The sequence below is a fragment of the Crotalus tigris genome, unplaced genomic scaffold (genome assembly GCF_016545835.1).
Source record: "Crotalus tigris isolate CLP2741 ecotype Arizona unplaced genomic scaffold, ASM1654583v1 scf7180000019321.97967, whole genome shotgun sequence".
NCBI lineage: Eukaryota > Metazoa > Chordata > Lepidosauria > Squamata > Viperidae > Crotalus > Crotalus tigris.
Genome location: NW_024097486.1, coordinates 60,557 through 77,420, shown reverse-complemented (window position 1 = coordinate 77,420; position 16,864 = coordinate 60,557). Strand labels below are relative to the sequence as shown.

At 39.0% G+C, this 16,864-nt stretch overlaps 1 protein-coding gene across 4 annotated transcripts in view; it reads right to left on the bottom strand.

The window, feature by feature from the left end:
• SCLT1 (sodium channel and clathrin linker 1) overlaps nucleotides 1-16,864 on the bottom strand; it is a 43,706-nt gene that overhangs the window by 15,326 nt on the left and 11,516 nt on the right. For 3 of the 4 annotated variants that reach the window (XM_039361626.1, XM_039361623.1, XM_039361624.1), the window contains 8 exons: nucleotides 16,674-16,765; nucleotides 14,111-14,315; nucleotides 13,849-13,947; nucleotides 13,133-13,204; nucleotides 12,245-12,319; nucleotides 10,263-10,408; nucleotides 7,002-7,194; nucleotides 2,537-2,733 (listed from right to left, as the gene is read on the bottom strand). In XM_039361626.1, coding sequence (XP_039217560.1) covers nucleotides 2,537-2,733; nucleotides 7,002-7,194; nucleotides 10,263-10,408; nucleotides 12,245-12,319; nucleotides 13,133-13,204; nucleotides 13,849-13,947; nucleotides 14,111-14,315; nucleotides 16,674-16,765 — 1,079 coding nt within the window. The remainder of the gene's footprint in view (nucleotides 1-2,536; nucleotides 2,734-7,001; nucleotides 7,195-10,262; nucleotides 10,409-12,244; nucleotides 12,320-13,132; nucleotides 13,205-13,848; nucleotides 13,948-14,110; nucleotides 14,316-16,673; nucleotides 16,766-16,864) is intronic. The other variant, XM_039361627.1, reaches the window with a different exon arrangement.

Genomic DNA, 16,864 nt, shown 5'->3' with positions numbered 1-16,864 from the left:
GATAAAAAAAGGGTTGAGCCTACACCATTCATTATAGGAGAAATGGTGTACTTATCTACAAAATACCTAAAGTCCCTACAGCCCTGTAAAAAACTTGGACCAAAATATATAGGACCTTTTCCAATTAAAAGAATCATAAATCCAGTAACAGTAGAATTAGAATTACCCAAAAATCTCAGGCAAATACACCCAATTTTTCATTGCAGCTTGCTGAAAAGAGAGCATCAGTCACCTCTACGGCCAAAAATCCCCCCCCCACCACCTCCAATCATGGTGGAGGGTGAACAACACTTCGAAATAAAGGAAGTCCTTGACTCTAGGAGATATCATGGAGCAACTCAGTACCTAGTTGCCTGGAAACACCTCCCTCCCTCACAAAATGAGTGGGTCCATAAACGTCATGTCAGAGCCCCGAAGCTATTGAAGAAGTTTCACACAGAGTATCCTAACAAGCCTGACTAAATTTTATACTTGTGTTTTCTTTCAGGTGGATCTCTCTTATTTTTAAGAGAGGCCGGATGTCAGAATCCAATTATATTTCATCTTTAATTATCAAATATAGAAACTCCCAATTCTGTCTTCTCTGGATTCTGCCATAAGAGGGAGAGAAGGGGGAGAACAAAGGGGCTTTATGGCCCTCACTTCCTTCAGTACACTTCAAAGAGCTGAATGCTGAATGTGTGTTTATTGTAACCTCAAAGCGTTAGCACCAGAGGACCTTATCATAACAAAGAAGGGTATTTGCCTTTCATGTAGTTATCTGAAGTCTCCATCCAGAGGAAGAAAGAAGAAAGGGGGTGGAATTGTGATACTTGAAACTATCACTGGAAGGGGGGTTGATTGGGTGGGACTACTGAGGAACCCCTTAAAACCTTGAATGGGAGAGCTTGAACCCCAAGTCCTGTCTAGCATGCCTGCAACCATTTCTTCTTAATAAAGGATTCCTGTTGGAAGAATTATTCCAAGAGTTCTGTCTTCTTAAGATGCAAAGTGGGGTGGGTCCTTACAGTTTCCATCCGTTGCTTCTTGTCCTGCCTTCAGACGCTCTGGAGAACAGCTTGATTCCCACTTCTTTGTGGCAGCCCCTGAGATACAGCTATCATGTCACCCCTCGTCCTTCATTAAACTAGACATATCCAATTCCAGCACCATTCCTTATATGTTTTAGCCTCCAGTCATCTTTGTTGCTCTTCTCTGTACTCTTTCTAGAGTTTCAACATCTTTTTTACATTGCGGTGACCAAAACTGGATGCAGTATTCCAAATGTGGCCTTACCAAGGCATTGTAAAGTGGTATTAACACTTCACATGATCTTGATTCTATCCCTCTGTTAATGCAGCCTAGCACCATGTTGGCCTTTTTGGCAGCTGCAGCACATTGCTGGCTCATATTTAGGTGATTATCTACTAGGACTCTGAGGTCCCTTTCACAGTTACTACTATTGAGCAAGGTGCCACCTATGCTGTACTTGATGCAATATGTGAGAGAATATAAATCACAAGCTAGAGGAAGAAATGAGCATAATTATGAGAAGGAATAACTCTAGGCTGGGAAAACAGTGTTCATAGGAAAGGAGAAAAGACAGTCAGAATCTTGTTATTACAGGTAGTCCTATAATAACTATTTGTTTAATGACATTTCAAAGTTATAATGGCACTGAAAAAAGTGTCTTATGACTGTTTTTCATACTTAAACCACTGCGGCATCCCCATGATCATGTGATAAATCTACATATGCTTAGCAACTGGCATATATTTACAATGGTTGCAGTATCTCTGGGTCATATGATCACCTTTTGCAACTTTCTGACAAGTAAAGTCAACGGGGAAGCTATATTCACTTAACAAATGTGTTACTAACTTAACTGCAGCGATCCTGCAGTAACAACTGTGGCAGGAAAAGTTGTAAAATGGGTCAGATCTCATGTAACTGTCATGCCTAGCAATGGAAATTTTGTGTCAGTTGCGGTTCTAAGTTCAGGATTACCTGCATTATTGTCACCGATTCATGAAAAGTTAGTATTGAAGACAGTCCTTTGCAATTCAGACTTAATTCAGTACCCATTTCCTCTGTGTAACAATTTCTCTATTCATCTCGGTGACTAAGGCCTTTTAAAATCAACACATATGGATATATTCCAAAATCCTGATTACTAGTTTCAAATTCTTATCCATTCTCATAGTTAATATTTTATAACGTAGCATACTTCACTTTATAATGTAGCACTATTTTACTTCAGAATACCAGAATATATGGTCTTGATTTGGAACCAAAATTGATTTTCTACAATAGAGAATTTAGGGGTTTTTCCCCCTTTGTACTGTAATATTGCTTGTTGATGAGACAATATAGTTTATATCGTTATCTCTCATGCTCAGACTTATTTGTGATTCACTCTTTTTTGCTACTGTTGCAGGATTTTAATAAAAAATAAGTAATATTAAAATCTAAACAGGTACAAGCATAATAATCTATTATCCTTTCTTGATACAATGTCTAGATTATTTAAAAATGTCAAAGAAAAAAAAAACCTTACTTTAGAGTATTTATTCTGGATTCAGTTATTTCTGTTATTTTCTTTGTTTCTTCCTTCCAGCGATTTGTTGCTTTTTGTTGAACTATCAACAGGCGTCTAAGCTCAGTTACTGAGTTTTGATTTACATCTTCCATCTCTTTCAATCGAATTTCAAACCCATATTCTTTTAATAAATGTTCATTCTCCATTGTACTTATCTGTTAGAAAAAAAATAACTGTTATTCTATGGTCATTCATAGAAAGTAATAAGGATTTCTAGATGAGTATATCTTTAATCTTTTACTCTGCTCATTTTAATTTGAAACTCCAGTTTATCTTTGTAACACTCACCCTCACATCTTTATCCTAAAAGACTTTATGATTTCAGCCAACTATTCTCTATTATTGAAGTATGAATATGTGCAAACTTAAACTACAAAAGGAAGGGAGACAACAGTTTACAGAACAAAAGACAAGCCTGGGAGCAATTGGGGAACTAAAAGAGATTATAAAAGAATATTTAAAACTAATATCAAAAGAGTCCCCTGTCCTTTATAAATGTACAAATGTTAACAAAACCAAGAAGAAAACCAATGGAAAAGATGGAAAAGAGAAAAGCAATATATCATATAGAAGTCTGAATCATAAAGCTATCTATTAATAATACTTTTATTCTCTTGGAACAATGCCAATAGTGAGAGAAGATGGCAAGGGAGTGACGGGCAGTAGGAAGGAAGTGGAAATGCTTAAATCATTCTTTGCATCTGTCTTCATGCAAAAGAGAAAAAATAGGCCAACCTGTTGAAAGCAGAACTGTGAATGACAGACTAGGAATACAAGTCAAAATATTCAAGAAAATGGTAAGACAACACCTGTTCACTCTAGACGAGTTCAAATCACCAGGACCAGATGGGTTACATCCCAGAATTCTGAGAAAGCTGGCAGATGTGATCTTGGAACAACTAACCATATCTTTCAAAAATCCTGGAAAACCAGGGAACTACCAGAAGACTGGAAAAGAGCTAATGTTGTTCCCATCTTCAAAACAGAGAAAAAATGGATCCAGGAAACTATGGAGCAATTGATCTGGCATCAATACCTGGGAAGATCCTGGAAAATATAATCAAGCACTGGATCTGCAAAGATCTAGAAGCAAGCAAAGCCATTAAAAGAAGCCAACATGGACTTGTCAAAAACAGATAATGTCAAACAAATCTTATTGCATTCTTTGTCAAAGTGACTAAATTAGTGGACCAGCAAAATGCTATGGACATAGTGCACTTGGACTTCAGTACGGCATTTGACAAAGTAGACCACAACCTACTTGTTGGTAAGACACAAAAATGTGGGATAGATAGCATCACCATCAGATGGATTCATAACTGGTTGACAAACCACACTCAACATGTAGTCCTAAATGGAAATACATCTACTAATCTACATGATGGAAAGTATACAGCGGGGTACCCCAAGGTTCTGACTTAGGTTCAGTATTCTTTAATATCTTCATAAACAATTTTGATGAGGGGATAGAAGGGGAATTCATCAAATTTGGAGACTACACCAAGCTAGAGGGAATGGCCAACACTTTAGAACAGTGGTTCTCAACCTGTGGGTCGGGACCCCATTTGGGGTCGAGCGACCATTTCACAGGGGTCACCAAACAACGCTGTCCGCCATTTTTTCCCCTTTTCCTTAGCTGTGCTACTCCCTTTTATTCTATTGGCTTTTGAAAGCCAATAGAATAGACTCTCTTGAATAGAGTCTAATTCTATTGGCTTTCAAAAGCAATAGGAATTGTCCAGGCTGTCTCTGCCCTGCTGAGCCTGCCAAAAGTCCCATTCTGCAAACGGTGCTGCACCAGTTGAGTAGTCCTCGACTTACGACCGGTTGGGGATCACGGCATTACAAAGGTTGAGAACCACTGCTTTAGAAGATACAGTGAGGGAAAAAAACTATTTGATCCCCTGCTGATTTTGTTTGCCCACTGACAAAGAAATGATCAGTCTATAATTTTAATAGTAGGTTTATTTTAACAATGAGAGACAGAATAACAACAAAAATATCCAGAAAAACACATTGATTTGCATTTTAATGAGTGAAATTAGTATTTGACTCCTTTGCAAAACATGACTTAGTACTTGGGGGCAAAACCCTTGTTAGCAATCACAGAGGTCAGATGTTTCTTGTACTTGGGACACCAGGTTGGCACACATCTCAAGAGGGATTTTGTCCCACTCCTCTTTGCAGATCCTCTCCAAGTCATTAAGGTTTTGAGGCTGACGTTTGGCAGCTCGAACCTTCAGCTCCCTCCACAGATTTTCTATGGGATTAAGGTCTGGAGACTGCTAGGACACTCCAGGACCTTAATGTGCTTCTTCTTGAGCCACTCCTTTGTTGCCATAGCCATATATTTTGGATCATTGCCATGCTAGAATATCCATCCAAGATCCATTTTCAATGCCTTGGCTGAGGGAAGGAGGTTCTCACCCAAGATTTGATGTACATGGGCTCGTCCATCGTTCCTTTGATGTGGTGAAGTTCTGTCCTTAGCAAAAAAACACCCCCAAAGCATAATGTTTCCACCTCCATATTTGATGGTGGGGATGGTGTTCTTGGGGTCATAGGCAGCATTCTTCTCCTCCAAACACGGCAAGTTGAGTTGATACCAAAGAGCTCTAATTTGGTCTCATCTGACCACCACACCTTCACCCAGTTCTCCCCTGAATCATTCAGATGTTCATTGGCAAACTTCAGATGGACCTGTATATGTGCTTTCTTGAGCAAGGGGACTTTGTGAGCACTGCAGGATTTTTGTCCTTCATGGAGTAGTATGTTACCAACTGTTTTCTTGGTGACTATGGTCCCAGCTGCCTTGAGATCATTGACAAGATCCTCCCTGTAGTTCTGGGCTGATTCCTCACCGTTCTCATGATCATTGAAACTCCACGAGGTGAGATCTGGTATGGAGCCCCAGAACCAGGGAGATTGACAGTTATTTTGAGTTTCTTCCATTTGCGAATAATCGCACCAACTATTGTCACCTTCTCACCAAGCTGCTTGGCGATAGTCTTATAGGCCATTCCAGCCTTTTGTAAGTCTACAATCTTGTCCTTGACATCCTTGGACAGCTCTTTGGTCTTGACCATGGTAGAGAGTTTGACATCTGATTGATTGATTGATTGCTTCTGTGGATAGGTGTCTTTTATACAAGTAACAAGCTGAGATTAGGAGCACTCCCTTTAAGAGAGCGCTCCTAATCTCAGCTCGTTACCTGTATGAAAGACATCTGGGAGCCACAAATCTTGCTGATTGATAGGGGATCAAATACCTATTTCACTCATTAAAATGCAAATCAATTTATAACTTTTTTGAAATGCGTTCTTCTGGATCTTTTTTATTGTTATTCTCTCTCCCATAGTTAAAATGAACCTACCATTAAAATTATAGACTGATCATTCCTCTGTCAGTGGGCAAACATACAAAATCAGCAGGGGATCAAATAATTTTTCCCTCACTGTAGATTCAAGATCCAGACTTGAACACTAGGCTCTATCTAACAAAATACAATTCAGTGGCAAGAAAACTAAGGCTTTACACTTAGGCAAGAAAAACCAAATGCACAGATATAGAATAGGCGGTACCTGACTCAACAGCAGTAACTGTGAGAGGGATCTAGGACTCCTAGTAGACAATGACATGAGCCAGCAGATGCAAAAAAAGGCAGTGCAGTCCTAGGTTGCATCAACAGAGAAATAGTATCAAGATCATGTAAAGTATTAGTACCGCTATATACTGCCTTGGTAAGACAACACTTAGAATTTTGTGTCCAGTTCTGGTTATCACAATATACAAAAGAGAAAGATGGAAAGTTAATACAAAAAAATGAAAAATAAATAAATAAAGTAGAGAAGAACAAAGATGATTAGGGGGATGGAGGCTGGAATATATGATGAATGGTTGCAAGAGCTGGTATCTCTAGACTAACAAAGAGAAGCACTAGGGGTGACATGAACACAGTCTTCCAATATTTGAGAGGTTGTCACCAAGAAAAAGGGAACAATCTATTCTCCAAAGATAAGGCAAGATAAGAAGTAACAGAAGGAAACCTATCAAAGAGTTTTCAACCTAGAACTAAGGAGAAATTTCCTGACAATGACAACAATTAAACAAAACAATGAATGGCTTCCCTTCAGAAGTTGTGGGTGTTCCATCATTGGAGGTTTTTAAAGAATAGATTGGATTTGTCCTGAATGGACAGGGGGTTGGACTAGAAGACTTCATCCTCTCCTCTCCTCTTCTTCACTGGCAATTCCTGGACTCTTGCTTACATTTCTAGATTGATTACAATAGTTTCTGATATCATTGTAAAAGTCAATTTAAATTCATTTTAAAAAGAGGTTGTGAGGCAATACTGTCTTGTTCCTTGCAGATTCAAATCCAAACAACTTGCATCAATTCTGAAGTATTATATAAAAAACAATACCTTTAATTTTGCAGTGTGTTGTGCTTCCATTGTGAGCTTTTTCAAGGTTTCCATTTCTTTTTGAAGCTGTTCATTCCCTTGTTGCAGCTTTAAGCGCTCTTCACTTATAGTTCCACTTTTCTCCCTTTCAGAATCCAGAATACTTTGCAGCTTGCACATATTTTTTTGACAACGGCATCTCTCTTCTTCATATCTTAAAATGAATTACACTTTATATGGTCAGTTTAAAATATGTACTGAAATCACACATAGACTTTAGACTACATTAAATATAGTAATATTTGGCATTTTGTTTCCTTTTTTTACTCAGTAGAGTCAGAAGTATTTTAAGTAACCCTCAGCAAGCACTGAACATAAATGTATTTACCATGTATGTGCATATGCTACCATAGTCCAGTGTAAGTTGCATAGTTTACAGATATAAAAGAGTAAAGCATATATTAATTAATAAACTAAAAAAACATGTTGATAATTACCAATGTCACATCTAAACCTAGTGGTAATAATTAATTTTCAAAAGTTCTTTGAAAGACTGCACTATTGCCTACCTGAATGCCAGCATGCTGGCAGTTTAACGGTTGAAGGAAGAGCAGCAATCAGAAACATGATTTCTGTTTCCCCCCCCCCCACCTTTTGAATAGAGGGGAAGTATTAAGCATTAAGCTTTTGAGATGAATGCACTAGATAGGCTAGTTCTACTTAAAGAAGCACTTCTAGAAATAACTTGGGAGTCAAGTCATTTAGGGCTTCATAGTTTAAATTAACACTTTGAATTGTACCCATAAACCTATAAGAAAAAAGAACCAAACTGGCACGATATGGTTCTCTCTTTCCAGGATGTAGGTTGCCACATTTTGCATTAACTTCAGTTTCGAAGTATCTTTTCAAAGGAAGCCTTATAGAAAGCACATTTTTAGTAATCTAACTTGAGATGATATGAATGTGAGTTACTGTTCTCAAGGCTTCTGCACCGCAAAAGTGCTCCTCCTTATCTGTAGTAGCTATGAGTCCAGGGCAACCTCCAAGCTACAGGTCTGCTTTTTCAGTGGAAATGCAATACTGTCAAGAGTCAAAAATATTCATCTTATAAGTTTATTTTGATAATCATAAGGTCCCCAGCCTGGATGAAGATCTCTACCACATTTCTTATTTAACCTGATGATTTATAATTGGGTATCATTAACATATTGATAATATTTCATCCCAAACTGATGGATGACTTCTAGTAGTTTCATAACAATGTTAAGGAGTAAGTAAAAGAGATCAGAATGGTCCAGCACCTCACAAGAAAGCAAACAACAGGTTGATGTCTTTTCTCATACCACCACCAACTCTAATTGCCCATACAGGAAGTAACAAAGTTACTGCAAAAACAGTATCTCCACCCATACCCCATCACAAGCAGTTTACATATCTATTTCTTCAGTTTCAAGCCAATGATGAATCCCAGATAACATAAAGGGCTTCAGATCATTCCAATGAAGAATCAATACTTGACCAAACATAAGTAACTGTACCAGTGGAATGTGCAAATACCTCATAGCATCCTGTAGGTAAATTGTTTTGTTCACTCTTTTCCAACAGAAACAGGCCAATTAATGAGTACTGCTAAACTACTTTTCATTGATATACAGTAGTAAGGGTGAAGTATTCAAACTCTGAGAGCCAGTTTGATGTAGTGATTAAGGTACCAAGCTAGAAACTGGAGACTGAGTTTTAATCACACCTTAGCCACAAAGCTAGCTTCTAACAGTTTCCTCAGACAATTGTAAACCACTTAAGGAATCTTGCCAAGAAAACTGCAGGGATTAGTCCTGGCATCACTAGGAGTCAAAAGCTGATTTGAAAGCATACAACATTGACACATTGTGACTTTTTTGTGGCCATTCTGTTGATATTAAATTCCGACATTCTCTCTCATTTTTCAACCTTTGAGCCAAGCCTTCAGTATGGTTCTGAGAGATATCCACAAGTCTACCAAGTTTACCTTATTATAAGAGAAGAAATTAACTACTTGATTGGAGAGTAATTATTTCAACTATATTTAAATGTAAATAAACTGTAAAAGTAATCAAATCATACTCAGTTTTTATTCTGGCCCTGTCTATTACCTTCTGGTGAGCACCCACTCCCCCCAGTATACTGCTTAAAAATAATTATGGCTACAAACAATATAGAAAAAAATCATATTGCAGTTGTAAAAAGAGTAGACCGAATATCAAAATAAACAATATATGAGGAAGGAACAAAACCAAGAGGAAGCAGAGACAACGTATACTTGTGCTATTTCATTTTCTTTATTTTCATTTTTAACTCTGTCCCTCATCTCCCACTTCAATGCCAAGAAAACAACCAAATGTTTCTCTGCAAACCTTCCATGCCTACCTAAGCAGGAACAATTTTCATTGTGCAATGATGTCTCTGCAGTTCTTTGGCAGGGCTATATTTCAAAACTCTGACTTTGGCTTCCAACTGTTTTAATGGGACTAGATTTGATAGTGATTGAGCTACCAGAGTAGGAAGTAGATGAGACATAGCTAACTTGCTGATAGACCAATAGTCATTAAAAATAAAAGCCAAGAGTTTAACATGATAATTGAGGGCTTAATTAAGTAGCTTTCATTTAACTTTCTTCCAACTTCTTCGAATCTAACTACTGAGCCAGACTGATTCTACAAAGTCACAAAGCAAACTCCTTGTGATTGTCAAGGTTTCTGAACTCTTTTCCATTTCAGGAATACTTCTTCCAAGTTATTCCTAAGCTTCAAGTGATACAGACATAGTAAAGTAGCACATCTGTTAGTCCACTTTTTATAAACCACATGTCTTATAAGATACTTCAGGAACTGCTTGCATAAGAAGATGGAAAACATTAAAAAGTTCTTCAGCACAGACAGGTAAAGACCATCTTTAAAGCTTCCCAAATAGATCCCATCTCCCAGTATGAATTGTAGTATGAAAGGACTTAAGAAATCTGTTTCTAAATTCAATTTATTTGCATTTTATTTATAGTTTATTATTTTCTAAATCACTTTGGGAGGAGTTCTACCTTGAATGATGGATTATAAACAACTTTAACAAATTGAAGTAAACAAAAAATGTATATTTCTGTTGTCCAAAATTTTTTAATAATTACATAGTGCAAATTTTAAAAGTAAAATTCAATACAAACGCAAGTGTATAAAACTCTGGTCAAAAGTCTCCAGAGGGAAAAATGAAAATAAAACAGATATGAGTTTGCAGCATATGTTCATTACTTACTTCAGTTCCAGTTGCTTAATTTTGTTTTGTGCTGTTTGCAAACTAACATAAAGGTCATCTTTTGTACGTTCAGCATTCAGACATCTCTGGTAAAGCTCTTCTAGTTTTCTATAATCAGCTTCATTTCCTCTACCTTCACGGTATACCTGACATAGGAATTTAAACCAGGATATGATTCCAATGTTCCAGTAAAATCCCTGATTTGACAAATCAATTACTGTGCAAAACTTAGAAAGTGGATAATCATTTCATTATGACTATCATATCTGAAGAAAGATTTCATCATTGTATTAGCTTTGATCTACCAGACAAATATTCTACAGGTATGGCATTGACTGGGACCAGAATTTCTGTCATCAAGGAATGTGGTCATAAAGCACAGTGTAATGTAAGCAATTATTAGTATAATTGCTTTTAATTAGTAATGGCAATCTCTGCAGTCCCCATTGCCACTGTTAAATGAAGTTTGGGAGTTGTTAAGTGAGCATCTTCTCATAACTTCCTACCAGCTTCCAACAAACGAAATCAGTGGGGAAGACAGCAGGAAGATAAATGGCTGCTATAGGATGGGAAAGGAAGCAAAGGGGTGTGTGGGTTTTGGAAAGGCACAGAAAAGTGTGGCAGGACTTGGGGTAACTGTTTAGCAGGCAAATGTATATGTGGCAGGTGAGGACTAGCATGAAAATGAGACGAGGAAGGGTGAGCAGGTAAGCAGGGAGACGCAGGGCAGTGCAAATATGGCAGAGCTTGGGGTGGTTGCTACTGGGGATGGAGGACATGCAGTGGTATCCAAGTGGCCAGGGAGGGTGCAAGAGTGGCAGAGGCACAAATGTGGGGATAGTGAACAGTAAGTGCTGATGGGAAGATATGCTACATCCCAGCAGGACTTGGGATGGCTGGTGCCAGGTGGAAGAGGGTGCACAACTGGTGGGAAGGTGTGGTGCAAGTTCAGCAAAGCTTGGGGAGAGTACATCAGGGTGTATTGGTGGCAGGAGAGGCACAGCCCTAGGGCAGAGGGGCACCAGGAGGGTGGGCAGATGGCGGGGTGGCAAGAGACATATGTGGCTTAAGGTGGCTAATGTTGGGTGGAAGAAGGTATGCAAGTGGTGAGGAAATATGGCACAAGCTCAGCAAAGCTTGGGGAAGATGCACAGCTGGTGAAGGTGTGGACTGAGCATGAGTGCAGAGAGGCTGGAAAGGGATGCACTGTTGGAAGAGACTTACCCACACAACTTGCCACTTTCCCTACTGGCTTCCCCATTGAGTTTGCTTGTAGAAGGTTGGCAGAGAACATTACAAATTGATATCACATGACCACAAGATGCTGCAAGCCTCATAAGTGTGATCCAGTTGCCAAACACCCAGATTGCAATTATGTGACTGCGGCTGGATGGTCAAAACTTTGAAGACTGGTTATAACCATCACTTGTTTAGCACTATTGTAACTGGTTGCTAAAAGAAGGACTTTGGTTGTTAAAGAACCTATACTTGTTTAATCACGCTTTCCACTGACTGTATTGTGTTCATTATCATCTTATTATTAGTATAATTGCTTTTAATTAACATTGTTATCGTATGAGAACTGATGATCTGATATTTTCACAGATCTTCTTTTCTTAGTTCATTTTTACTGATTTAAGTGAGTTTGATGTGAGTTTTAGCCATTCTATCTTGTAGAGAGCTTTTGTGAGTTTCATGAGTCACAGGCAATTCGTTTTTCGTTCAGCTCAAGTTATCTGGGTAAAAAAATACTGAACAGCATTACATGACATTAAGTCAACTTCTGCTGGTACAATGCCCAAGCACTCTTTTCATGACACCATATTTTTATTCATATCTAAATGATGTGAATGCTTTGATTCTTTTCAATCTGTCTCATGTGACCAAGGTTAATATTTCTACACCCTAAAAATGACATACTTATTAGCGTGTACATTATAACATTAATGCATGAAAATGGTGGAAAATAAAAAAGATTTTGCCTTCTCTAGTTCTTCTTCAACTGCTCGCTTTTCTCTAATAGCTCGTTCTAGTTGGCTTTGCTTTTCTCCACATTCCTGTAAAGCAATAATAGAATATATTTTTTAGAAATCAGTAAGTGACATATAACTGTAGGTGTATGTAGCAAACAAAATCAGGATAAATAATGAAGCCTGTCCTCAAGTACTTAATCTATGATCTATGAAATTGCCACAAATTCCATTTACTGTAAACTTCCTTTACCTTTCTGAATTTTACCTTTAATCTTTTTCTATATTATCTGTACTGGAGTAATACAGGATTAAATTAGATGGTTTTGTAATTTTCAAGTTATATTTCAGAGTAATTTCCTTCAAATCACACGTTCAACAAAAGAGGGATTTAGATCTCTTCCCTGATTCCCATAGCAATTCCTAAAAGTGAAGTCTGGAACCATCATGTATCTCTATTTCTCTTTTTAAAAAGGTATAAGATATGTTAAAGATGCTATCTGAACAAAACATTTGTAAGCCGTGTTTTTTACGAATAACCACAAAGCTTGATGATGTGTTTATTTTATCCAGAAGTTTAACAAGTAAGGTATATTATCTGTTTTGTATTTGCTCCTCCAAATAGTAGCATCCCACATGAAAAAGTATTTTGATCATTACATTTAAGGGAATTGTGAATGCTTAGACATGGAAGATTTTTTTTCCTGCACAAACTGAAGTAGTGAAATTGGGTATTGCTTTGTGACACTGAATTTTAAAATGCTTATTTTTCCTTGGTGAAAGTTAACATAGGAAGAAAAGACCAGAATGTAAACTTGTATTTTTTTGTTAAATTTATTTGCTGCCTATCTCACCTGGGGGCTACTTTAGACAGTTAATTAAGCAAAATGTATAACTTACCATCTGAAGTGCAGTAAGTTCTTCTGTTAAGCGTGAAATTTGAATATTGTATCGTTTCCTCTCATTTTCCACCTATTTTTTTTTTTAAAAAGGTGTATTATTCCATGTCCAATGGATGTTTCCTTACTTGATTATATAATACATTTTTAGGAGTACAAGAGGCTGCAATATGCTAAGAAAAATATGCTAATTATCAGTAGAGTTTCTATATAACTTTCAGAGCTAAGCAATGTCCAAATATAGGTGTCCATTAATGGAAGGGCACAAGCATCCTCCATCTCCTCTTCCAAACAGCTCCTCCAGCCCTTTGAACTTGCTACTCAAGGCATTTGAAAAACCTGTTGAAGATGCAGGGGTATTCCAGAAAATCAGACATAGTGGCTTGCAGTGAGCTGGGATTTTTAGCAACTACATTTCTAACCTGCCCCACTGAAGTAATCTGCAAGTCTCTTGGGGGGGGGGGGTTTGAAGGAGAATGTGTCCAAAAATTCTTGTTCTGCCTGCTGAATTACATGGACTGTAACACCTATAATTTCTTCTCCCAATAACAAAGGGCCATTCACAAAATTACCTGAATTATCTACAGACAAAAAGCTGCATATTTCAACTGAGATAACTTTCAAATATTTAGCTTTCAAAGTAACAATATCAGTATTATTAATTTAATTTACAAGAACAAAATGTGTAGAAAATAAGTTTTAAGCATGACTGCTTACTTCTTTCCTAGTTCTTAAAGCAGCATCCTGAAGCAGCTGAGAAACTGCTTGTTTCATATTTTCAATTTCCTCTTCTTTTTGTTTCTCTGATAGCATTGCCTAGAATTGGAAAGAATGGGTCATATTCTAGTAAAAACATCCTACCGAAGGTAGGTCAAGCCATAACCCTAATGATACAGCTATTTGTGTTTAATAGAAAAATAGATTAACTTAATTAAGTTCAAAGCAGTTATTCCACAAACATATAGAATAAATTAATCACCTGACTCTTCTGGAGATTAGCTTCTTCTATGAGTTGCATGCTATCTCGGACCTTTGCTACAGCATCATACTTCTCTTCTTCTATATTCACACACTTCGTTTGCAGCTCCTGAATTTTTTTTTCAAGATTTGTTCTTTCTGATCTTAGCTGTTTGGAATCTTTTGTAGCTATACAAAGTCTGCACAGTGGAACAGGGACCAATTGACTGTTAAATGTAGGTTAAGATTAAATTTAGGTAAGACTGCAATTAAAATAGATGTCCTATCTTTCAAGATCTGGTAAGATTAGATTAAGTCTCTTCTCTAACGTGGTGAAATCAAATCCTCTTGTGGTAGCATCTTTTTCAGCATCTTTCGAGTAGTTTTCATTGTTATCGTAATACTGTAGTGAAATTTCAGATATCCAGAAATAGGAAAACTTTTTTTTTATTAAAAAAGTTTTTATTTTCCATTTATTCATACAAAATACAATTAACCACTGGTACCGCCTGCCCATAGGAAAACTTTTGACAAACTAGTAATAACCTTTAATTTTGATTATGGAATTTTATTCCCCTTATAAACCTTTTAATATTTATTTCTCTCTAAATCTTTCTAATTTAGTAAAATGCTTCTTAAATTTTCAGGTTACTTTTTTCAAGAAGAGTTTGAAATCTGGGCTAAACATTAAAAATATTTTTGACTGGATAAATCCAAGTTGGCATATTTGTAATTGATTGAAAACCCGAAAACCCAAGGTAGCCATCAAACTCCAACCAATTTTGCAGACATTTTTGAGGCAAGCCAATATTGAATGAACTGAATGTTTATTCTTGAGGGCCACAAAAATAATAATTAAAATTCATTGCATAAAATTAATTATATTGATTGTATATGTTCTACACCAGACATGTCAAACACAAGGCCCGGGGGCCGGATGCGGCCCGTGAAGTGGTTTCATGTGGCCCGCAAAGCCATCCTGGAAACAGTGAGGAAACAGGCCAGCTGGGAGCCAATGTACAATTTTGTGGTGGCCATCTATGCTGAAACGCATTCAGTCTTAGTTCCACAAGGCCATCTGGAAAAAGTGAAGAACCAGCCCCTGCTGCATCAGCCCCATCTCCTGGGTGCATGCTGGGGAGGTGTCACCCTTTGTGATGAAGAAATGCACCATCGCCTGGAAGTGGCCAGCAAATGGCCCTCGCCTACTTCACATATCCGGCTTGATGGGCTCTGGGGGAGGGGTTTCGGTCGGCCGGCAGTGGGGCGCTCTCCTCACAGCATCGAGAGGCTGAGCAGGGCGGCACAAATCCAAAAATAAGCGCAACGCCGTCCAGCTCCCAGCCTGCCCAGTTTCAGCAGCCAGCAGGGCACTCAACTCACAGTGCCAAGAGCTGAGCTGGGTGGTGCGAATCTGATGAAAGTGCAATGCTGCCCAGCCCCCAGGCTGCCCAGTTTCAGCAGGGAGCAAGGTGCAAAGCTGGTGAGCTTCGCACCACCTGGCTCAACCTCGGCGCTGTGAAGAGAATGCCTCGCTGCCTGCCGAAACCGGGCAGGCTGGGGGCTGGGCGGCATTGCACAGGTAACGTTGACTCTCATGCTGCTCATGGCATCCCCTGCCCCAGAGCCCACCAAGCCAGATATATGAAGTAGGTGAGGGCCATGTGCTGCCCACTTCCAGGTGATGGTGCATTTCTTCATTCCTCATAAAGGGTGACAACTCCCCAGCTGCGTTTCTTGTCTGTTTTTCTCCCTCCCTCATTTCAAACATTTTCCACCACTCTGTACTTAGGAAGGAAAGAAAGAGAGGGAGGGTCTGAGGGAAGTCCTGCCTTAGTCCTGCCTTGCTGCTCTTTCACCATCTCCTTGCCCCCTTCTACTGGCCTATCTTGGGGGGTCTCCCATCCTATTGCTAAGGAGGCTTTGGATACAAAACCGGGTCTCCTCCCATGGAGAGGGAATGGCCCTCCCTCTGACTTTGGCCTTGTACCCATCATGAGCAACCTGGGTAAGGAGAGCAAGCACAGCAGTAGCAGCCTTGAGGAGGAGGTAAGGACAGCTGGGCGCCCCCTTGGGGAAGTGGGGCTGGGCTTGGTGCCACAGGTGCTCGAGGGCCAGGCTGGGCATTTGACCTCTGCTGCTCAGGGCTCTGGGCAGCCTGTACCACCATCCAGCCACCCCACATGGCCTGAGAGGAACAGTGAGGCTCCTCCAGTGGACCATGCCTTGGTACTTGCCCTGGTCCCACCCCCTTCTGCCAGAGACCCTCAGATCTGTCGCACTCCTGCCCAGGCCCCCACAGGCACCCTTGACACAAACAATGTAGAGCTGGCCACATGCACCCAGTAGGCCATACTCACTCCATCCATACGCACCCAGTAGGCCTCACCCACCCTGGCCACACCCACCCGGCTCCCCAAGGGTACCCGCCGTGCTGATGCGGCCCTCAATGAAATTGAGTTTGACACGCCTGTTCTACACAAATATGTTCTGAAATTAAATATCTGATCATACAACAAAAACCAAACATATATAGGATTATAGTGTTAAAGTGGAAGTTATTATTGAATAATTTAATAATCTACCTTGTCTCTAATTGTTTTATGCTTGACTGCAATTCTTGCAAGCGTTTATCTGATGCTTCCTCTTTTTCCCGAGCAGCTAGGACCTCTTCTTCCTAAACACCAGAAAAGTCAGAGATTTTTAGAACAATTTTGTGTCTAGCAGAAACAAGAGTCCAGAAATGTGAACTTCTAATTTGAAAATTGAGAAAGGA